Below are 25,109 nucleotides of genomic sequence, written 5' to 3'. Positions count from 1 at the left end.
TGAGTTACCGTATCATCGAGATGAGCTAATTGACTTGCGGCTATTACACGCGTTATTAATTTGCGGAATTTGTGGTATACACGGCTTGCTAAATTGATACATAAACGTTGCGTTGATGTTACCAAGTATTACGAAGCTTTTATGATGCAACACCTATTTGCCTTTTAATAATATTATCGTAATTTTTCTTACCCAATTATTTGTAGCGAAAAGCTGCAAACGGTGGCCGTTCCTGCCCGGAGAAGATGTCGTCGGTGTATCCTCATTATCCTTACGCGGGGATGTCGTGTAAATGACGAATCAAGAAGAGAAATACATCTCGGTGAAATTTAAATTAGGATGTACTGGTAGAGTAGGGATTATTCAGGCAAAGGATCTGTCAAAAAAGATAGTTTAATTACATTTGCAAAGAGATAAATTCTGTACGTTTTTAATCTTAATAGAACGTACGAGACCTAAGTCATATACACGAATGCATAACGTGGATTATTGTGTCCCGTGCGTAATTTGATTATATTTCTTATAATTTCTTATATTTTTTTCCGCTCGCGCGATCTCTATGTCAAAAACGTTATAGTAACTAAAAGATATAACTTAATTAAAAATATGTAATTATTAATAAAAAATTTGAAATTGCATCACGTGTAGACTGAAAACTGTTTTAATAACTTTATACGTTTCACTTCACAAAACGATCCACGTTGAACATTCAAATTAATATTAATCGATGCCTTCATAGACTATCCATGTACATTACGATTCTCCATCACCCATATTTGCCTCCTTTTAAATTAATCGCGTTATGAACGCTATACTGTGTTCTCTGTTCTATTCGCTCTAGAAAATGCTGAATGCGAAATAAACGGATTATCAGAATAAATGATATTTTATTAATGGTCACATTTCGTTTGCCGCCTGCTGATTCCCATCGAATTTCAATCGATACTACGACACACACATACTCAATGTAATCGCTTTGTATCGGATAAAACGTTTGTCTCTTGTAATATATCCATCCAAATTTAATATCCGATTGCAACGGCATTTACAAATGTATATCAGATAAGCATCTTTCAAATAATTAACTATAGTGTTAAATTTGATATTAAATATTATTTTTACATAATGGAAAGAATGTAGAAGTCTTTTTGTGCTCGACACGTTTTGTTAATTATGCCGCAAATAGGATACGCGCTTGAAATTAAATTCGGAGTCGGATGTCAAATTGATTTTTGTTTCTCGCGCTGTTTTCTCACGTTTCTGTAGCTACACGTTTTCAAAACGCGATACGTCGCTTCAAGCAACGTACGATTGTTCGAGCGATTAATGCCGCAGGTGTCGCGCTTGTTATTCTTATGTTCCACGTAGAAATTCAAGTGCCCGTAATTCACCACGGACTCTGAATTGTGATCAAGTTATCTTTGGAAAACGTCCAAAATCCTGCAACTACGACAGAGATTTTTTTGACACCACTAGGTCGCTTTTCATTATTTGTCTTGACGCGCAGGACGTCGCACGTATGGGAAAACAGAAAAATTTCACCACTTTCCTACGTTCGTGATCGTATAACAAAATTCAATCGGATTCGCAGGACTTGTCGTTTTATCGAAATCATTTCAGACTCTATTTCGTGTCTATTAAAATTAATTGGTTCTGCTTGCGTTACGTTCGCGGTACTTTCTTCCTTTCCTCTCACACTCGCGCTACTTACCACCAATTGGGAAATCTAGTTTTACACAATTACATTAATAATCTCATATAAATAATACACACGTAGGTAAGATGATAACTAAATCACTGCACATCTACCAAGAGTGCCAAACCGTCACGTTACGTCGTCTTTTTTAAAAATTATATACATTAGTTCTGTAATAGAATATCAATTATAAAACAATAAATAAAACAATAAATAAAATTTTCTTTTATAATGCACGTATTGTACAATTTCTTAATATTAAATATATCGCGTAACTCCTATTAAAAATTTACCTCTGTTAAAGTTGCTTAATTAACTCGCTCAAATCTTATTTTACAAAAAAATATTATTTCGGCGGTTTGATCCGCTTGGTAAATATATAGCTTTGATAATGTTTATATCTCTCTTACAGCGTTAACGAGACCGCGAGGAGATTGACGACGAAGGGGGACGAAACGAGCGAGCAATTGGACAATGCCCTCAGGGCGACTTGCTCCTCAGGAACTTACCTGTGGTGCTAATCGCGCGATTCGTTTAACATTAACAATAGTAATAATTGTTATTAACGTACATACACGTAATATCTAAGAAATAGTACGTAATATCTAGGACTCTCGTTCCTTTAGGCCACTACTTGACTATGTACTATGTACCGGCGTGTTCTTTGGTCGTGCCACTTGTTCTTGTTCTCCTGCGCCTCGCGAGAATCGATTCGACGTCTTTCTTCTCTCTCTCTCTCTCTCTCTCTCTCTCTCTCTCTCTCTCTCTCTCTCTCTCTCTCTCTCTCGCCCTCTCGCCGATTCGATGTCGACGAAAGGATTCAGCCGTTAGATAGTCCTAATATAGGCAGAGAGTTACGCGTTGGATCGTTAAAAGATGACTCGTCATCAATCACGAGCTGCGCAATTAACGGAGCAATTAATTGATTTTACATCGAAATTTTGCAGAAAAATGTGGGACTTTAAAGATCCAGCCGTCTCTCTCTTTCATACAATCTATTGTATATGTCTTACTGAAGTTGTTACATAATTGATTCTCTTTCAACGCCGCGCGTTTGTGGCCGCCCTAAACTATCGTGGAATAAAAAATAATAGAAATCGTCCGTTGGCAATGCTTCATTATCGATTAGTTCGTGTGACTAGAATGAGATAAGTGTTTATAATATATGGAAGAAACAAATCGTCAAGACAACGATCGTTTGAGAGCAGCTAGAAGGCTATGAGTTTCATTCTTCAGTAGACCAGCTCTCTGAAGAGATGCGACAGACATTCCCGTTTGAGGTAATGTAGTTCGTCGCGTTTCTCGATAGACCATTTAATTATATAACAGTAATAATAATAATAATAATAATTTTTTCCAACCTCCCGTTACGAGATCTGACTCTGACTAGTGTTGACTAGGCTATTTGCCGCCGAGACTCACACATACCACTTCTCCTTTCTCTCTGGCAGTTTAGTAGTAATAGTAGTAATTCTCAATACAGTCTACACACCGTCGATCGTCACTCAAAGACACCGCGCGAGAAGATACCGCGATCAATCACATACATGATATTTCATTACCCTTACTAATTTCAAAAAATAATTGAACAGTAGCAGTAATACGTAAATAATACAAAATATAGTTTTATACGGCCGCTGCTCAAAAATATTTAAATTGAGATAGAAAAGAATATGAAATTTCAAGAATAATCATGGAAATTCTCTTTCGTGCGCGCATATAAAATATAGAATATAAAAATAAATATGTAAAAAATATAACGTACCAATAAGTTTGAAGTGTTTCTCAAATTTCGAGCCAATTCGTCTCATTGAAGTGTTCGTAATAAAAAGGAACTGAAGATGAAGGAAAGGAAATAAGATCCTGATGAGAGACGGGGGTTCCTTCGAGATTCTCGATCGACGTCGCTCTTACGTTTAATCGGCATGGCGCGTCGCGTTGCGAGAAAGGCATCATTGTGCGTCTGCCGACGTCGGGACGGTCGTACCGCGTGCGTGCGTGCGTGCGTGCGTACGCGCACTATCGTCATCAACGTCGTTTCAGCCTCATGGCCGCCGTAAACGAAGCTCCAAGCTGAGTTCCGATTGATGCTTCCTGTGTCAGCTGGTCGGCCGCCGCCCGTCGGCGACACATCCGTTTCCTCAGAGCCAGCCGGCGGACACGTCGTGGCCGGAAATCGGCTCGATACCGGGAAGATGTTGCAGCTGCGCCGCCGATCCGTTTCGCTTCGCCGTGATCGACGTCGAGCCGCTCGCCACCACGCTCTCCTCGGTGGTCGACGGCGTCAGTGGCACAACACCTAAAAAAACACGACGACAGTCGCTTCGTAAATGCCTTTCTCTCTGTGCACAAATGTCGCATTTAACAGAAACACTCAATAATATAAATATTATAAATGTTTCTAAAAAATTGTACATAAGATTGCTATGCGCAAAAATGGAGTCTAAAGTAAAATTAACTCTGCAGAAATTGTATAGATATTTTCACAAGCTTGAATAAGAATTGAAATGCTTACATACTTGTTACTCTAATTAACAAGGTGTACTGTTTATGAGCTCGAACCAAGTAGAAAGCAGATAATTATACGCATTATAATGCACGTTATAATTGGTTCATCCTACACGCTCTCGTGAAACAGTACCCCACGTAATATCAGTTCACCTTGCTGCGCGTTGACGCGCTCGTTGATGACCATCTCGACGACGTCGAGACTGGGCTGCTGGCTCTGCGTGGCCTCGTGCCGTCGCGACGACGCTATTGACGACTGCGGGGTTAATTCCGGGCCCCGGGTGGGCACGCTGCTCGCACGTTGCAGCAACTTCTTCGAGGAGATCTTTCTGGCCGACAGAACGGTGGCGATCGAGGACGTCGTGCTCGAGTCCGCCGGATTCGTGTTGGTGCTGCTGGTCATCGCGGGTGTGGACGACCTCGATGCGGAGAACTTCTTTCGCTTCTTCCTCAGGGCGGCTAGAGCCGGGCCCAAGCCATGGGTAAACATGTGATGCGCCTCGTGATGTTGCACGTGATGAGAGTGAGAATGAGAGTGATGGGGTTGCTGGACACCTTGTACATCGTGACCGGTTCCCTCCAAGGAGGTCTTTGAATCTGAGGAGCCTTCAGATCGCGAGCCGCCATCTTCGGACGCTGGCGAGTATACAGAGTCCTCTGAACGAGATCTACCTGGGAGGAAAAGACGACGTTCGTTTATTATTAAAGTGATTCCATTGTTTTGTGTAAAAATAAGTGAGAGATTTACCGTGAAAAATCGAAACACAAAACTTTACAATATTATTAGTGTTTAATCGTTGAGATAGTAAGGAAAGTAAAAAATACAGTATCAGTCAAATTGCATCACTTATAAAAACAGGAGTTATTTTTAAAAAAAGTCATACATAAATATGCTGTAATTTATTTTAATATTTTTATTTTATGCTTTTTAGAGATAGAAATGTGTTAAGGAAAAAAAACTTGATTTATTTGCGTTTTGTATTTTTGGAAATAATGTAATACTTTTGAGCAATACTGTATTAATTATATATTTTAATAATGTAAAATAATTTACATTATTTTTTTCATTTTTATTATATGTACTTTAAAATATTTTTGTAATTTTAAGTAAAGTACACATTCAAATTATATTTTGTATTTAAATAAAAATCGTATCAGCATCTACTTCGTATTCGTATTCGTTCAAAGTATTACGCAACGTTATATTATATTGAGATTCCGTTGGGGGATTGAACTAACATCAAATAGAAATATTGATACGCGGAAGCTTTCGATTTACCGATCAGTCTGGAGACCCTTCCGGCTTTCGCAGCCTCAATCAAAGTGCCCCAGCGCTTCTTCCGGGAGCTGCTTCTGGTACCGTGGCTTTGTCGCGACCCAGTGGCCAGCCCGGGTACGCTATTAGTGCTGGTATGATGTGGGCTCTTCTTTGGGGTTGTGCCCGGCCCAAATATGCCGCTTAGAGTAGAGCCGAATAAGTCATGGGAGTTTTCGTGCTGGACTTGTTGAAGGGACGCGATAAATTCGGCGACAGGCGGCAGGGTGCCGCTTCCGCCGGGTTGCGGCCCGATGTTGAAACCCTTCATTAAGCGCCGCTCTTTCTGACGGTTTTTCTTGCCACCCGCACCTACGGACAGCTCTTTAAGGCTATCGTCTAGGGGACAAACAGAAAATCGACGAGCAGCCTCAAGCGATCTACTAAAAAAAAACTTAAATAGCTAAGAAATAAGAGAAAACAAGTAAAAATTTTACATCCAAAAATAATACTTTAATAAAAATAATACTTTTACACTAATACTCTTTCTCCTTTCCAAAGTAATTTGTATAACAATTAAAAATTTATAAAAAGTCAGAATAAAAATTAATTTTATTTAAACATACATGATCAAAACTAATAATTATAATTATTAATTCAGCATATTAGAGTTGAGACAGAGAAGATATAAATTAATAAACTGGTAAATAAAATGGTAAATTAATAAACATTAATGATTTATTCATGCACAACTTGGCGTGCTAATGAAAGATATTATTCTACGCATTTTCTCATTACAGCCAATTAGAGATTTTCAGCTGACACATGGAGCAATCGAGCAAATTCTTAATTAGCGTAATTAGTCCCAAAAGTTTAAATGATTTATGGCGCTTTCTTTTAGCTTTGAATTACAAGAGGTTACCTTTGCCGGATGACTAATGAGAGCGTTACTGCGAATAAAATAACGATTGGTATTCCCAGGCGGCATCGCGGAGTTAAATTCGAAGTTTCGACGCTCCGCGTGATGCGATTAACAATTTGCGGATTAGCAAGCAATTGCGCCGTCGCTCGTATAATTCTCATCGTTAGCTAGGAAATACATCCGTTCATCGTCGCAACGCGAAACGTACTTTTTGCCCAATGTCCAAACGTTTAATTGCATATCTTCGCGAGAGATGAGGGATTAATAAATTTTATCCCCGTAAAGCATATATTACAGGTATTCGTTTCGTGAAATAAACTACGACTCTGTTTCCTTCGAAGAAAATTGACAACACTTTTGCGATCAATATCTGCTGGTACATACACTTAGCCTCTTACATTAGCGAACAAAATGTGCGACCGAATCGATGCTTTTCTCATGCAGGATATACGCAAGGCAAATTTATTCACCTTTCACATCTCGTTTAAACTTACCGGCTCCGCCGCTCGCCGCGGTGGAGGTGTTCATACCGGAATTCTTCAGTATCTCGATGAGCTCGCAACGGAATGCGCTGATGTCTTGTTTGATTTCGTTCACGTCGTCCTCCGTGACACCTTCGTTTTCTGCCTTGCGTTGCTCGACGGTGACGTATCGTCTTACCAAATTCCTTATGATACTCTGATACCTGAAGTCCCGCTCGGAAGCCTGCTTGACCTTTCGCTAAGGCAAAAATCAGAAATTGAAACCTCTCCGCTTCAAAAGTATTCGTTACAAAGTGCACGTTGCGTTTCACGTAGTACGCTCCAGATTTGTCGAGAGTTTACTACGTCATATTTTCTACATTTTTCCTCCGTAAAAATGTCGAACGTTGCTACAATTTATTTTCAATCTCGAATACCTAAAGATAATTAATTATCTCGAAGTATATGTATAAAATGTTACCCCCAATTGTACAGCGACTAAAACTTTATAAAAGTTTTTTAAAAGCAATAAAACTAAATACCGTGTAAAATTTTGCCTGACTTGAGAAGCTTTTATCTTTAATCGTTTAACAACTTGATAAGAGGATTTCTCGTTTTTGTTGAGAATTGCTATTAAGATTCTTCAAAGAATCTGCAGATGTAAGACTTCGTAAGTCTGAAAAACTTTGTATATACTTATGCTACGAGCTGTTATAGGTACGCGCGATAGCGGAACAGTCGCGACTAATAACGACAAAACTTTTCCTCCGGATTTAATATCCCCGCGACAAAAAAAAAGATGTGCGAACTTCTCCCCTCTGACACTTCTGTAATTTCGCTCTAAATATATTCTTGCCACATAAGAACCTAATTTTAGAATCCAAAACGGAGAAGACGGAGAGAGCTCGGGAGAAATTCGTAAAAAGCATTCTCCCTCGCGGTAGAATACATATTTCAATATCCTCCAGCGTTCGCAAATCCCCCCGCGATATGTTAGCATTGACATCTTATTCTGCAGCTCGCTTTGCATTGTGCAAGCGATAAAAATTCAGGTATCGAAAGGGAGGATCGATTCTCCGGGGAATTTTCCGGGGACAAAAGGCGAGCGTCTCGGATATTATTCTTAGTCTTGCGAAATTCCAAAATCGTCTGTCGTTCCTACCCTGATTGTTCGCATGTGTTCCTTCTTGGCCGCCCTGCTGTGTCCACAGAGCTTCCGATATATCCATTGTACGACGTACCAGGCGCTCTTCGGGGTCGGTATGATGTTAAACGGCGGCGGAACGGTACCGCCCTCCTCGAAATAGCTGATCCAGAGTCTGCTCCTCGCAAACTTCCACTCGACATCGGCGCGTTCCTAATTACGAGCAGCGAATCATCCCGCTAATTAGTTTCAGCTAATTATAGACGGGAAAAAATACGCTGAGGTACGATTTGCCGCTTATTTCCCAATGTCGGTCTGGTATTCTAAAGAATTTCTCGCGCTCGTTTTTTGCTAATTTTTAACAGAGAACAAATGTCGCTTTCGTGGTATTATTAATCCATTTAATGTGACATTTAACGCGAGTAAAGATTAAAGATTCATTTTCTCATTGTCTTTGTTCTTCGTGGATCGTTATACCTAATGTACACGATAAACCTTCGTAAATAAATTTCACGGAAAATGCACTTACCGAGATTAGTTGATAGGAATGATTCATCATGGCAATCAGAAGATTAAGGAGGACGACGATGTTAATAACCGAATAAGTACCGAACATCAGCATGCCCCAAAACCTGGTGAACACCTTGATGCCTTCTAGTTCGAAGCTGTCGAGGTCTATCAAGCCGAAAACCGCCCAAAAGAGTGTTTGTATTGTCTCGAACAGACTGCCCGCAAAATTCATATTATGTGTATTTTTTATCGAAAATAGATCACAATAAATAATATATATATATACATATATAAATGTAAATGTTTGGACGAGTAGAGACTGGAAGAGACGGGGAGAGACCAGGAGAGACGGGGAGAGACCGGGAGTGACGCGGAGAGACGGGGAGAGACCGGGAGAGACGGGGAGAGACCGGGAGAGACCGGGAGTGACGGGGAGAGACCGGGAAAGACGGGGAGAGACGGGGAGAGACGGGTAGAGACTGGGAGAGACGGGTAAAGATCGGGAGAGACGGGGAGAGACGGGGAGAGACGGGTAGAGACTGGGAGAGACGGGTAAAGATCGGGAGAGACGGGGAGAGACCGGGAGAGACGAGGAGAGACCGGGAGAGACCGGGAGAGACGGGGAGAGACGGGTAGAGACGGAAGAGACCGGGAGAGGCGAAGAATGTTTCTATTGTGTTTAAATTAAGATAATAAGAAAAATAAAGATGGCTGTTATTTTATTGAAAAAAAAGGACTTGTTTAAAACAGTCTTTTGAATGGATTTCTAAATCCATGGCAGCTTTTAGAAAAAAAAGTTAGAAGTACGTGAATAAATGAATATTAGATTTATTAGAGATAGATAAATGCTTATTCAAAGATGAAATAAAAAGAGCAACAGTAAAGCAAGGCTCTTAAAAGTTAAACAACGAAAGCAAAGAAAATTTGAAAAAAACGTAGCATAAGAATAGAGAGCCACAACAACGCGTGGCAGAGCATAGCTAGTATAAATATATATATATATATATATATATATATATATATATTTATCACAAATCAAAGTACTACAGCAAGAGAGTTTTCGGAAAATTAATTAAAATATTTGTAAATCTTTATCTTGGACAACAGTTTCTGAGATATAAAATTTTAATGTGCAAATTATATTTAAACAATCGCACTAGTAATTGAATAAAAATTGTATAAAAAAACAATTTCTAAAATAAAAATAAAGTAACAATCTTTATTCTTGTCTTCCATATATTTCACAGATTCGGAAAACTTCTTCTGGTTCCATATATTTTTAAAAAGCAAATCTTTAAGTCAAAGAATTGTCATTGCATACTTTGCGAATCGGCGCCAAACGGTGCACGCGTTAGGGTCGACGTTAAGACTGGCGCTAATATTAGAATGCGACATCGCATAGCGACATTGTTTTTTCTCCAGGTCGGCGTAATACCAGAGAAGTTGATTGAGACCTGCAAGAAAGATTTCCTTTTACATTAATCTTACGCGATATATCTTACGTCACCGTTATTTCATTTACCGCATGAGAAGGCGAAGAGAACCAGCATGTAGAGGAATAAGAATTTCATAATGTCCATGACCATCCTCGAAAGGGAGACCTGCAGCGGGCCGAGATGAGGATTCACGGAGAATATGTAGACGAGCTTTAGCGAACTGAAACGCAACCGTTACTCGTTACTTTTAATCCGGATAATACCAAAGTGCTAGTTATGTCCTACGTTAACTTTCCCAGCCTTCCCCAGCTTTTACGTTTATGTCGCGTCGGACATTTCCGACGTAATCAAAGATCCATTTGCACGTTAAGCACGATGCACTGGTCATTCGCATTCAGAGCACGTCCTAAACGCGTTCGCATGAATTTCAAAGCTATCGCAGCTGGAGATCGTAATTAAGAGATATCACGGTATATCGTAATTCGTTTTATTATCTCGCGGAGGGGAGAACGAAAAGATTTAGCTCGTGGCGTTTATGAGGAGCCTACGGAAGGTGAGATTAATCGTGCTCCCGGCTTATCGCGATCGCATCCCGTAATCCCGTTTCAAACCCCCCTATGCATCGACGATGCGGACGACGCGCGTGATTTATTACCTGAAGATGTTGGCGGCGGAGAAGAGGCCCTCGGAGATGAGCATCGGGTCCCAGGTGTCCCACTCCTCACGCTGGAGCTCGATCATCGGTCCCGATCCCGCGAGCGCCTCGTCCCTCTCCTTTTGCACCCTGTAGTACGCTACGATCCTGAGCGCCACCGTGGCTACGTACAGCGAGTTCGTTACGAAGTCAATCACGTTCCACATGTCGTTCACGTACTCCTCCAGGCCCACGTCCCACAATTGTTTCACCTCCGACCAGATCAACCCCGACACCCAGGCCAATATGAACCTACGGTGAATCGGTCATGAATCTTATCTCCCTGACAGGAGACAGCAGGCGCGCTAAATCGTTTACGTTCTGCTTCGCACAATTTATTCATCAACGAATTCCGTGCGATTGCCTCGTAAAAATCCCGATCAATATCATCCGAAATTTATTCGTGGGAGTCAGCACCCTTTCCACTATCTGATGGCTGTCGATTTTTCTTTCCTTCCTCTTGCACCCTTTTATTATCATAATCGCTCGCTTTACTTATCGATTTATTTCGCGTGAAGGCAAAATTTCAGTGACATCTTATTAATAACATGCCAAATTGAACGCAAACCCGATTCGCTGAGAGACGTACATAAATTTGCAGTATGACAGGTCTTGATCACCTCATTTCGATCTCGTCATCGCGAACAAAAAAAAAAACACACCCTTTCGAGATTGCATCCGCGTCTCTCAGAGTTTATCTCGTTTACCGCCAGACTTACTGTGTGTGTAACGCTTCTACGTTCCGTATTACCGTCTTCCGCACGGACGGAGAGTGCCGTAAGCCGGTAGATATTACATGGATTTTGCCCAGCTTTTCCTGCTTTACTTCTCTTCTTTCTTATTTACGTTTTTTTTTTCGCTTTTACAATTTTCTATCAAAATTGAACCTTTCGCATACAAAATCGTCCTCGCTATTGCACTCCACGGTAGAATGAAACGCGTGCCGAGTTTACGAATAGCAAGAAGCAACGCGAGTATGAGCAACGCGAAATAGAAACAAGTCTTACCATTCCACGATCGTTGGTGCGGCGCCTCTTTTTGTCGGCGCTGGTTCGTACTCCGTAACGTCTGGTTCGTGTCCCATCCAATTACCGATCACGCTCTCTATCCGCTGACTAGCCAGAATTAACATGACTGCGCAGAAGCAAAATTATGCGCATTCATCATCGTTAAAAATTCAGAACAGTCGTAATTTGAACGAAGGATCGTAACAGTAATAATAGATCGCGCGACTTGAGATAGAATTCATTTTAGCAGGGATTTAATATCCCAGATGGCATAAGAAATCGGAGGGTTAAATAACGGCTTCGTACAACAATTGTTTTTGAACGGAAAAGAAAAACAGGCTGTGCCTGTATATTGTAACATTTAATAAAGTTTTCCTTGTTAGTGAGATACGTAATCGGATGGTGTTAAATGGCCAAAAACGCATCGCTCGTGGTCGGGCGAGCAATTAATCTCGGAACGGTAATGCTTCTTTAGCCGTTTGAATTCCGCACATTAGTGCACGACTATTATTGGTGGCGGCACAGTATTTGCAAACTGTTTGACGTTCGCCGTGTAGATGTTTTGATCTGCCAACGTGCCGGGAAGTTAAATACGCCGTAAGAAACGCCGTTTGAGGCGCGTGTAGCCCTCCTTCCCAAATACTTCCGCAGAATGAGTCATACCGTAAACGTGTGAAATTATTTCGTCATTGCCCGTCAAATGTCGAATTGCGAAAATCTTCAGTTTACCTTATAAAATAAATGTCTCGCTTCTCTCTTTCTTTGTCTGATAATAAATATTATATAACCATCGAAGTAATTCTTTTTTATGCTTTTGAGGAGATTCTATAAAACTTTTGCGAGATTATTTCAAGTTACAGTAAATTGAAAAACTTAAAGAATTCGTACAATATTGTATAATTTTAAAACCGAGTAATTGCAGAAACCACACAAAACATAAATTTTATATACATATAAAAAAATGTTACATTAAAAGGTAAAAGTTAATACACGAGATTTAATATTCGAGAAATTAAAAAAAAAACATATTTCCTATTTCTACAAATTTTAGACTATTTCTTTTCTTCTTATTTCTGACTCAAATAAGATTACAAAATGTTTTTTATTTTATTATAGAAAACAATTTTTAATTGCAATTTTTACTCGTTTTATTGTCTCTCTCAAATACTAAATTAAAAATTATGTGATATTATATTGATGTAAAACCGATATTTTATCTGTAACGACCCAGTAATATATTCAGTCATCTGCATATAAATCAGATGAAAATGCGTTCAATCAAATAATTGCTCTTATTCCCCTCTAACAGATGGACAATTTAACTGCTTGCAAAAGCAAGGTTCATGTTTTGTTAATTTTCCTGTGCGCAATTATTTCATTAGTAAGATAACGTGACAAAGCACAAAAGTTCACTTGTCTCACAAATTAATGAAGTACCACGACAAAGAATTTAAGAGAAGTAATATGAATGTATAAATATCTAAAAATGTACAAGAAAATATTTTAAAACTCCTACATAAAAAAAAAATATATTTGCGGTTGCAAAAATAAAAATAAAATAAAAAGATTATTTCAAATCAAATATATTGCGCTGATTCGGTATATTCACTTTTCCGGGATTGTAAATTGAATGACGCCGTCGATCGAAATCAATTAAGGTGTGACGATTACTCGAAACGTTTTTCACGCACCGATTAGAAATTACCTGTCCTGAAATGATTTGAAATGATTTTACGTGTCGAAACAAACACTGTTTCGCCCAACCATAACCGGAGACCGGAAAGAGAGATGTTTATAAGAATGGACGGCAAGTATCACGCTGATTCAGCGGTGCTACCGATATTTCCGGAATGGACCGAATATTTGGGTCACGCTGATCAAGTGCAGCGAACAATCTAGGAAATGGCAGGTTACGGCCGGATGTCGTGCCAAGTGGTTTAGATTTAAAGCGTAACATGAAATCGCCCTGGGTGTGAAACGGCTGGTCTGTTATCGAAATGTTTCACGTGTCCCGCACGCGCTAGCGTAATGATTCACTTATCTCGGCTCCTCTTTGAATTTATTTCGTACGGTTGGCGGATACAAAAAAAGCGCTTTCCGCGCGACTTTGAAGGTTGCGACTCGAAAAATTAGATTTTATCCAAAATAAAATCATGCCGCAGCGTAATCGTTCCGTAAGGGATAAAGGTATACTTACATAAAAAAGTGAAGTACGACGCGGAATGGCAGATGAATTTGATAAATGGCTTTCTCATGGTTTGACCGACCATGCTGTGAGGCGCGATTATATACGCTACGCTGAAGAACGGGAAGAGAACGCCGATCCTGACAATCTCCAGCGCCTGCAGGAACATATTCTTCCTTCGAAATCCCGGCAGACCCTCGTACCAGATCGATGCCAATAGCTGCTGTACGTTGGGATGCGCCACGAACTGGAAATATCCAGGTAACGGCGATATTGACCGACAGTTTCCGGTTATATGACTGGGAGAAGGTAGCAGCCCCTCGCGCAATCAGAGTTGGAACTGTAATTACTGTCTTCCAACTGTCATCCCTAATTATCACATATTAACGTCCCGCGTCCCACCACCTTCGCGTTTAATCAAAGTTCGATTGTTCTTGCGCTAATAATGTTCTAAAAGTTACGTTAACCTTACAATTGTAATAAAGTTACGTAAGATATAATTGTTAGATACTTCGTGCTTGAAATTGGAGAAAATTTTTGTTCGATTCAAAAGAATTTCTTTAATATTTACAAAATTCAAACTAAATGTCCTCGCAAATGTGGCTATTATTATCGAGGATAAAAATCTATTTTTAATAATAGAGTATAATTAAAAAAGAAAACTGCACTATCTCTTTTCCATACCTTCTTTTGTCTCAGTTTAATTGCTAATTTTAAGCGGTTAAGATGCATCCTCTCTCCGTGCTCAAAAGCTGGTCCCGTTGGGTCATGATTCAGCAGGACTTCAAGCTCGTAGGAACTTCTAGTATGGTCCAGCAATGCGGTCGCGAAATCTTGGCACTGTCTTCGGAGCTCCTGAAAATCACGTCGACGATCGCTGCTGATCACAAGACTGCGAAATGCAATTTCCAAAACGCGCGGCGTTCCCTTTGCGAGGCATCTAATTTCGCGTAAGGTCGCCGAAAATAATTCTCCTAATTTCGGTCCGCATAGAGATCTCGGTCGCACAAGCTCTCCGATATTTCTCCTGATGGAAATTCGGCGAATTTCTCCGGCGTTGTCGTTTTCTGCGCGTGTCGGGAATTGCCGAGGGCCATGGGAAAGAATTCGTGCGCTTGACAAAGCAGCCAGCGCAGTGGATCGAACCTCCAGGCTTCTGGAGGATCGACAAGCGAGATCTCGAGATCCCATCCTAATAGTTCGCCAATCTTACCTCGAGTTTGCCGATTGAATTCTCGTCACGTACTCACGCGGATATAATGGTTGCCGCGATGTGTCCCGCATTGTTAGCCGACATAAACCGCGAATCGCCACAGGGAGATACATCGCATTTCGTAAAAAGACAAGGGTGATGAGAAAATTGTTCGGCTGTAATCTGTTTTCATTGTCGATCGCCGGACAAATGCGATACATACATCACCGATCGGTTAAAAGAAATTTATTTTTCAAAACATTTCGCATCTCGAGTTTCATCGCTCGGAGAAATTGCTTCTTTGATCGAGCGACTCGAGTTTTTTTTTTACTTTCTTGTTATTTTTTACAGTACGATACACGATACAAAAGAAGCGAAAGAGCAGTAACCGACGTGATTGTAACGTTGCACATCTCCTATATCTGGAGAAGATCATCGTTACTCCAAATTGTCTGTAACGTCAAGTTGCAGGGCTTATACAACGAGGCCGTAAACTGAAGTTACGTCGATAGGACACGACAATACGTGGCATAATATTTAACGTATCTATTTTTAATGTTTCCTCTTTATATTTAACATATACATTTTCCTATAAAGTATACTCTTTCTCAACATACATACAGATATATTATGTAGCTTAATATATTCGACCGACACAACTGCGTTTAAAGTGGATAAAAACTTACAAATAAAATTAACTTCAAGAATAAAGAACACAAATAAAGATAAAGCGAAGGGGAGCTTACAAATGTAATTAACTTCAAAAATAAGGAACACAAATAAAGATAAAGCGAAAGGAAATGAAAGAAAAGCGGAGAAGCATTCCCGGGAATTTATCAAGCTCCATTCACTTTACTCTCGAGGTCGTCTTCATCGTGCTGTTCTTCAAGATCGACACTTAAGAGATGGACTACGATACAACGGCAAAAAGGCGAAATTTCCCGAGGAAAAAGTAAGCGAATGAGGTACAGAGTATCAAAGAAACGAGGTGATGATGGTGCTGAAAGGGTACGAGAAGGGCCAAAGACGAAACCGGAACGTTGACGAGACTGAAAGGGAGAACAAAGGGCGTGGCAGGATGAAACTATAAAGCAACTCAATAGCGCCGCTTGCTCGGTGTATTGCTACCGTAAAATGCGATTTATGCGCGTATAAATCAAAAGTTGTTCGAGCATGGTGAGCGCACTTAAACTTTTGCCACTTAAACCACCGTGAAGAGGCGGGAAACCGGGGAAGAGAGATGCTAACGTAGACCGTTAGCAATACACTCGAGCCGAGCTCGAGAGTCGAAAGGGATGGAAAGGAAAGCACGGACATCTGCACGACCGTTAAATTAAGGAAAACACGTGTTAACTGCCGTGCTGCGCTAAAAACCGAGATAAATTAGTTTCGGTTGAAAATGAGATGCCGCAGTGTGAAAAAGAAACATCGCTGAGCAGCAACGCGCGTGTCTTAATCTGCAGCCCGAAAAGCAAGCAGGCCGTTTAAAGAAATTTTGATCATTTAACTACCGCATATCCGTAATATACGAAAAGTTATGATACGTAATTTTAGTATGATAAAAGTTTAAACGTACTTTCGGCTTCCCTCTTTGGCTTCTTTCTCTACTTTCGAAATCAAACATTCTGTATTCTTGTATATTTCGAGTAATAAAGATTAAAAACAGTGCATAGTTAATACAATAACTTAATAACTTAACACTTTAAAAAAATGTTAATTGATGACGAATTTGTTAACACAGATTACGTTTGTTAACAAATTTTCTTGCATTTTTGCAAATTGCGAATACTGCTAAGAAATTGCAAAATTTTACACTTATTAAAATGTATTTTAATAAATAAAACACAGCGAAATTTTATATATAGATATAAGGATGTTGCACAAGTAAAATTGAAATCTTTCGCATACGACATACGCAAAATCCAATAGGCAGAACTACATTATGTTCAAATAATAATATTCACGAATAATAGGGAGCATCAATTTCTTACCTGATACTCAATCTTGAATTCGTGCTCCAAGAACGAGAGCCGTCGAAGTTCCCAGGAGAGCTCGAAAGCAGTCAGGATGGGATCTTTAGACGACAGTGCTATCAAGGACGGCGACGCCAACGCCCGATAGGCGTTTATTCGGCTCCTCGAATGCCTCAGGGAATCCTCCATCCTCGAAGTCACGCACTCGTCGCATCTAGAATAAATAACAAATAGCAACAACAAGCCGAAATGAAAACGACCCGACACTCCCGACAGCTGGCCGATACCGGCGCCGTTTCCCGATATTTCCCAGGATGGCCGTGTGTCTCGCGACATTACATCATCTTTTACGTCAACTGAGATCTCTTTTTATCAACATTTCTACTCCCGTTACGCGGGTAAACGACGGGATATCCAGCTTCCAATCGAGAAAAAAGTTGCTCGCTATTTCTTCTTATATCCCGAGTTTATGGACAGAACGAACACGTACGAACCAAGACGACTTTAAATAATATTTTTCGCGTAAATTTCGTGCGAAGAAACACTATTTTTCGAACAAAAGCCGTTGGCACTATGGGTGATGAATATAAGTACTCTGCACTAGACACAGCTTTTGTCCGAAAAATGGCACCTCTTCACGCGAAACACTCATGAAAAAGATTTTGTTGTTCAAAACTAACTGCCTCGTGTTTAAAACTAATACTTCTTTCTCCCGTTTATACAAGTGCCAAGCAACGATATCGTTTTCGCGTAGTTTACGATGTAAAATAAAATTCTTCTCCTATTTACATCAAAAAATTTTTCGCAGTTCCAACGCGAGATACAAAAAATTACGAGGCTTAATGTAATGTGATTATCATAGATTAAATTTTCCCTTGGGAATAGTGATGGCGGTAACGCGGCGCTTATGTACGCTTAGCCTAATTTAATTAGCTTTTGTCGCGTTCGTACAAAGGCATAAGACGATAAACCGATCGATAATTAATTAGCCCCAAAAAGAACGTTTTCAATTAAAGATCAACGATCGGACACTTTCATACAAAACTTGTACAAAGATTAATTAATATCTGTATTATTTAAAAAAAAAAGATTAATTTTGCTGAGGAAGATAAATGTCTCGATTTTTTTATGTTTGCTTAATGTATATATTTATACAGAGTAAATAAAAATAATAGTAAAACTAATTTTCGAAAAACATCAAATTTGCAAAATTGTATGCATTAAAAAATATATAATTGGACTGTTTTACATAATGTGCTTTCTCTAATTATTCTGTACATAAAAATATTAAGGAAAAGTTATTAAAAAATCAATAGTTTAAGAAATATTTTATTCTTGCATATTTTGACATAAAATATCTCACAAATTATTGATTTTTCAATAATTCTTTAATATTTTTATATGCAGATTAAAGAACTCATATTATATAAAAAAATATATAATTTCAATGTTTTGTTCTCGAGATATTTTATCGGTCTAGAATTTTTTGCTCACTTCAAATATTTTTGTTATCCATCAGATTTTACTTTCTGTTTAATAAATATATAAGATTTAAATATTATTATTATAAGAAAACTACGTAAAACAATATCTCAATTTTCTTATCGTAAGTATAAATCGCACGAAAGTGCACGGGAAACTCTATTAAAGTGTTCAGAATGTTTAATAAGCAAGCTACATGAAATATGTGAAACGACGTATAAAATATGTAAGGCGTATAGCGCGCATGAACCGTAATGAAACCAAAAGAACCTGAATTATTTTCTTCGGAAAGCTCTCTCAATTTCATTTCATAATCATAAAGACGTTTAATAAATCTTTGAGATCTTACCCACAGCGTACGTCGTGCGGCATCGGCAGAGTGGATCCACGATCCAAGAGGATCTTTATGATCTCGTAGTTGTCCCTGTGAGCCGACAGGATCAACGGCGTAATGTCGGGCGTGAACGTGGCTGTATCAGGAGGTAGAGCCTCCCAGCTCTAAACAATTAAACCACAAGTCATTATTTTCATAAAACTCTTCCCCGGTTAACACACACACACACACACGCACACACATACACACTTTTTTCTACGCTACAAGCAATTTTTCATTTAATCCCTTTATCTAAAATTATTATTTATAAAAATCGCTTTTTGCAGTTTGTGCTCGCTCTCCGTCGAGTACAAATTGGCACTTGATCTCAATTCGAACGAGTCTTTTTAACGAACTTTCGATAAATGAAATAACGTCAAATGTCAATGATAACTCAACAATGAAGTGGAGTAATAAGTCGACTAAGTAAAGCATTTTTTTTCCTCGAGTGAGCAATCGACAAATAATCTTTCTTGGTGCAAACTCGCGCTGCCGTTGTACCAGCAGAATGATCGGTTTAATCAGTCATCGTCACGGGTGGTAGCTCCTTTCTTCACGGGGAACCAATTCTCCCCATATAATGAATTCGTTCAGCGCTTTCGGACCTCGGATATCATTCCGTTGAAGTTCTACGTAAGCTGATTTCTCGGTTAAAGCCGATTAGAGTTCTGTTGAAAATTTCGTATTCTTTTACTTTTTCCTATTGCAATGTCATTCCCGCTTCCCCGGTTTTCCTCACTGCCTCAGTCGCGAACGACTTTATACTTTGGCGGAATCGTCTTTATGACGGAGAGGAAGAGACCGCTTGATGGCGGAGTAAAGTACAGTGAAATCGCTTGTGAAGCAACCGACACGGCGAGTGATCGATTTACAGATTTCAATCAACTTTTATCTACATATTTTACTCTCGCGGATGACGCGTTTGTGCTAGATTATGTTATCACAGATACAGCACGACGTAAAATGATCGATCGTAAAAATTAGAATATTTGTTCTACGTATATTCCACGCACATAAAAGATTCCACGTCATAAGATTATTCGATTAGAAAACTGCGATAATTGCATCGACGTTACAATAGCATCATTGGCTATTATCAATTAAATAAGTAAACGAAAAATACAATTTAAATATAATACAAAATAAATTTTATATTATTATTTAAATCAAATAATATTAATAAATTATATTTGAATTATATTTATACTACATTTAATTATATTATATTATAATTGTTATATATATTTTTTCTTTCTCTCACTCATTCAGACAAGAAAGTGCATGTAAATACTTACATGTGGCTCGCCATTCCTGTGCAGACTTTCCTCATGCTCCAGAAGAACCTCCACCGCCTCAACAAATTCCTCGGAGATAGCGTGAAGAAGCGCATCCTTAGTATCGACCTTGTGCTCTATTAAAAGCTCCACCATCTCTAGATTTTCATTATCGATCGCCATGAGGAGGGCCGATCGTCCGAGAGGATCCACGCAGTTAATGTTAATGTCGGCATCGTGGGCTTTTTGGAGCATTCTGCAGTGACAGGAGGGTATACGGAAGATTGATGAATTGCCGTTTAGAATTTGTAGGTGCAAACACTCGTATATAGAAAATCCCAAAATTACCGAATATCCCTTCGACCAACTTTCGTGGTTTAGAATAATTTTACCGAACGACATAGCATTGCTGGCAATCAAGTGGAATATCATTTATTGGATCTTTTCGATTTTTTCATTTTGTATATGTATAACTTTCAACTGTATAAATAAAGAAAAAGTTAGTTATACTTAATTTTTTAAAATGCTGATAGCATGCGCAAAACGAGACATAATCTACTAATTTTTTGTTTACATTACTCATTTCCCCATTTACTTCATATTTTGATTACTAAATATGGTTTATATTAAGTAAAACTATAAAATATTAAAAAGGTATGGATTTAGGCATGGTACGCATTCAGCAACTCTCCCCTATATGTTTTTATATTTATATTATTCGAGGAGAACTTTATTCGAGATCAATCAAAATATCTGGGAAGAGAGTCCGATAACTCTGAAATATCCTGCATAATACTAAAAAATTATTTGATAACTTTACGGAAAATGAAAAGAAAATAAGAAGTAACATATGCTTTTAAGTGGACTCGACTGCTTTTTGTCAACATTATCGTGCACAACGTCAAATCTTGACAGAGCGAAATTTCGCGCGAGAACTTAATCATGGATAGCTATCGGTTTCAATTACGCTAATATGAGGAGCATAGCGGAGAGAATTCCTGAAAGTTTCAAAATCGCGAACAAGCTAAGATAATTAGAAGATCCTATGTCGCACACTCAAATGAAGGCTGACACATTTGAAGAATGTGAAATGGGACACAGTCATAAATTATTTCGTTACAATAATTATAAATTAAACTGATCAATAGAGGTTAGAAAAATTAAAGAATAGTGATCTTAATTCTTTTAAACAATAAATAAGTACGTAACACTCGTATATAAGTAATAAAAACAATATATCAAAATAAGGGTCAGAGAAACAAGCAAATTAAGATGTAGCGAGAGAATACGTAGTTTTATTAGAAACAAAATAACGTAAAATAGTTTTGAAATCGCGAATTCAAAATTATTTTACGTTATTTTGTTTCTAATAAAACTACGTATTCTCTCGCTACATCTTAATTTGCTCGTTTCTCTGACCCTTATTAATATATTGTTTCTAATTCTTTTACATGTTTCCTTTTTTTGGGAATTTATCTATTTTTATTAAAAGATTTTTGAAACTATAACAAAATTAAGTCAGATTACATGGTGGTAATAACTGTAATATATATTTTTATAGAACACACACGCTAAAGTTGAATTAGCGCTATAGACTGTAATAAGACTTGTTCTAGAAAGTTTAAGTAAGTGAAATAAAATTTCCGTGTAACGTTGCGACACAGTTAGTTCTCTTGAAAAAGTTGTCATTAGTTCTCTTGTGTCTTTTTTTGTACAGAGCAAGTTTTTTTTCCTACCGTGGGGATCTTCATGCACGATGTTCGATACAATTATCCATCTTTACCAGCACGTGCACGCGTATACGCACGCGTCTACGTATTTCCTATGATAACTCTATTATGATAACGAGGACGTTCGATAATCGTCTCTTAATTTGAAAAGAAATAAAAGAATAAGAAAAGATAGCAAAGCTCGTAAGGATACACGTGTGCGCAAGAATGGCATACATGACACGAGCGTGAACGAAATGCAAACAAGATGAAAGCCACGTCTTGTATATTGGAATATAAATAACCTCTTTCTTTGCTTAAATAAATATTTTATATCTATAAAGAGAATTCTCTTTTCGTCTATTTCTTTTTCTTCTTTTTCTTAATATACAATGCAATATTTTCGGGCTGTTGAAAGAACATATCTGCCTGGAATGTTATAAAATTTGTATTATAGAAATTTCATGGTGCATCTACCAATGTTGTGTAAGCTTTAAAAATAAAGCATATTTGACTAAACAAGAAATGTATTTGTTTTTTTATATAAAAGTAATAAAGTATATAAAGTAATAAAGTAACAAAGTATAAAGTAATAAAGTATAATAGTCCAAATTATGAGTTATTTAAGATTAAAGTAGTTATCATTAATTTATATAAATTTAAACATTTAAAAAAGTAATGTCAACTCTTAAGCAATAAATATTATAATTTCAAAGAAATTATTACATATTCCACACACTGCGTAATTGTAAATTTAAAAAAAAATATATAAAAATGATTACATATAAATTCAAATTATGGGTCAGCATAATTCATTATTTAATGTATTATACATTAATGTGCATTAATGTATAACGTTTGTGATGTATGTAATGTATATTTAGTATATCCAAATACCATTTATAAGAGTAGTATACCTCATAATTTCATGAAATTATTAAAAAAGTATTTTGATGTGTTATTAAAGAAATTATTAAAGATAACATTCCTTTTTTTCTTAGATATCAGTAATAATTAAGAAAGTAATTTTTTTATTACAATAATTACAAAACATTTTTTAAAGAAAGAGAAAGCTTTCAGTAATTTTATTAATATATGTATATCTATAAAACATTTAATTTTAAAAATTTGGTTCATAATTAGGACTCAACCCTATAATTGGGATTCGTCACATTAGTCCCCTTTTTGCTAATAAAAAAGTCAACGATATCCATAAATTTTCAAACATAAATTTCAACTAACCTTCTAACGGAAGCCACGTCTCCACGCTCGACAGCGAGAAGATATTTCTTCTCCTGAAGCGACAGGCTGGCCATTTCCTGATGAGGTCTTACGACGTTCTCTTCCTCCATCATGCCATGTATGCTGTGCCTCTGTAAACGCAATAATTTTATGTTACATATAAACGTGCACAGACATACTTAAGTGTACTTTATATAATATAATATAATACTAACATTTAAACTCATAAACCCTTAAACCCGGAAGTTAATAAATGTTTCCTTTGAAGTTTCGCGAGTTATATTAAAAGCGCGACGTTCCGGATTGTTTAATGCCGGGAAAGGAGAGAGAGAGAGAGAGAGAAAGAGAGAGCGAGAGAGAGAATTTTGTCTGGAAGACAAACAGCGTTTTAAAAACGCAATTTCCGTAGCTACTGCCTACGCGAATGAGAGAAACGCGAAGTCGGTCGTATTTCTCTTCGTGTTACGTCTTCTTCTAGCGTTTCTTTAACAACTCGTATTGTAGCATCTATGTCACTAAATCTCTTTGTCTCGCTTTACGGTGTATCGTACTACTGTCGCGCTGTTTGAATTGAAGTCACACATATTTTCGCCGATCTAGTGGCCCTAGTCTCGCTTTCCATCGTTATTGGTTAGAGGCGTATAGTATTCAATGCTCGCTGATTTTGCGCGGCGCGGCGGGCGGCGGCGCTCACACGGAAGTTGCATACCGAATCTGGAGCGAACGTATGCGTTCGTGTGCAAGAGTAATTAACGAGGTGAAATGCACAAATGGGGTAGAGGCCGAGGATCAATTGTAGTCCCTCATAACTGCGCTCGAGGAATGTAGCGTAACATTCTAGTGTATTCTGTAAAGTACGTGCCACGCATTGCGATTGACCACTCTGTTTGATCTATGGGGGACGCACCCTTGACCTTTATTAATTACCCGATTAATTAAAAATTTAATCTACTCTCTAAAATACAAACAGTGAAAAATCTGTAAAGTCAGTGAAAACACATTGATTTTCAGTGGTAGACTTATAACTTTGAAAACAAAAAAAAAACAGCATGTCTAATATTGTTTTATATTATGTAATAATAATAACATTGGTACAAAATATTTACAAGTATATGAAGATTCCTAGAAGCTTTCACTTCGATGTAAAATATTTTTTTGTAGATTGTACAAATCTTTTATGAGGTTCTGCAACATGTAGTGTGACTACGTATAGAGATTAGATTCATTTTTAGATTTTATATAAAAAAGTCATAAATCATGAATTTCTATTTCTTTAATTATGTAAGCAAATCATGTTTCTATCAATATAAATATAGTGCAATGTTTTCTGAGAAACGAAGAGTGGTGCCGCTTTAGGTCTATACCAGTATTAAGCGACCCTCCTCTATCATACATTATATTGTAATTAAATTAAATATATTGCAATTAAATAGATTAATATAACGTTAATACAAAGTCCGTAAATTAAGCTAAAATGCATTATTTTTATTATCTATTCGCGTCCAAAAATTTAATTTGTTAACATCAACTTGTTGTGCTATTAAATTACTGTGTGTGTGAGATAATAGCTTAGGGCACAGTTTGAAAAGGTAATATTGAAATTACTAGCGGGGACGGCATAAAATTTTATCACGAAAACGTGAACCGAAATTAATCGTCAAATTAACCGTACAAGTTATTGTTTCATCTTTGATGCATATAAATTTCATTTGATCGTATTTCGGATAAAGACGATAAATGCGCTTTACAGTAGCGCGTTCTAATTTAATTGTCCCTCGCCGTTTGTACACTCGATGCGCAATCAATTTAACATTATCATAAACAGAGAGGCAGAGGCATCACACATCAGGCCGTGAATTAGCTTTATTATCGATTATCGAAAGTTATTGTAACATCGCTCCGTCCGCCGATACGTACGCGAGCTTCCCCTCGCAACAAATTCATCCGTCGTGATGTCTGTCGTTCGGCGAGATAGCGTCTGTATTATGTTGTTCGAAACTCGATCCATAAATGTCGGACACGTGTGCGACGTATCGCGGATGCGCG

At 38.0% G+C, this 25,109-nt stretch overlaps 1 protein-coding gene across 5 annotated transcripts in view; it reads right to left on the bottom strand.

Annotated features, from left to right (window-relative positions):
* Positions 1 to 544: 544 nt before the first annotated feature.
* LOC105838785 (transient receptor potential-gamma protein) overlaps positions 545 to 25,109 on the bottom strand; it is an 89,407-nt gene continuing 64,842 nt past the window's right edge. For 4 of the 5 annotated variants that reach the window (XM_028190053.2, XM_036291313.1, XM_028190054.2 and 1 more), the window contains 16 exons: positions 23,064 to 23,194; positions 20,134 to 20,368; positions 18,815 to 18,963; positions 17,002 to 17,197; positions 14,503 to 14,673; positions 13,831 to 14,065; positions 11,634 to 11,760; positions 10,588 to 10,878; positions 10,019 to 10,152; positions 9,818 to 9,950; positions 8,516 to 8,711; positions 8,005 to 8,199; positions 6,876 to 7,101; positions 5,484 to 5,858; positions 4,358 to 4,876; positions 545 to 3,995 (listed from right to left, as the gene is read on the bottom strand). In XM_028190053.2, the coding sequence (XP_028045854.1) occupies positions 3,838 to 3,995; positions 4,358 to 4,876; positions 5,484 to 5,858; positions 6,876 to 7,101; positions 8,005 to 8,199; positions 8,516 to 8,711; positions 9,818 to 9,950; positions 10,019 to 10,152; positions 10,588 to 10,878; positions 11,634 to 11,760; positions 13,831 to 14,065; positions 14,503 to 14,673; positions 17,002 to 17,197; positions 18,815 to 18,963; positions 20,134 to 20,368; positions 23,064 to 23,194 (3,471 nt within the window). In that variant the 3' untranslated portion in view covers positions 545 to 3,837. The remainder of the gene's footprint in view (positions 3,996 to 4,357; positions 4,877 to 5,483; positions 5,859 to 6,875; positions 7,102 to 8,004; positions 8,200 to 8,515; positions 8,712 to 9,817; positions 9,951 to 10,018; positions 10,153 to 10,587; positions 10,879 to 11,633; positions 11,761 to 13,830; positions 14,066 to 14,502; positions 14,674 to 17,001; positions 17,198 to 18,814; positions 18,964 to 20,133; positions 20,369 to 23,063; positions 23,195 to 25,109) is intronic. The other variant, XM_036291314.1, reaches the window with a different exon arrangement.

Source organism: Monomorium pharaonis, chromosome 8, assembly GCF_013373865.1.
Source record: "Monomorium pharaonis isolate MP-MQ-018 chromosome 8, ASM1337386v2, whole genome shotgun sequence".
Lineage (NCBI taxonomy): Eukaryota > Metazoa > Arthropoda > Insecta > Hymenoptera > Formicidae > Monomorium > Monomorium pharaonis.
The sequence above is the reverse complement of the archived record's forward strand: the minus strand, read 5'-3'. Positions and strand labels throughout refer to the sequence as shown.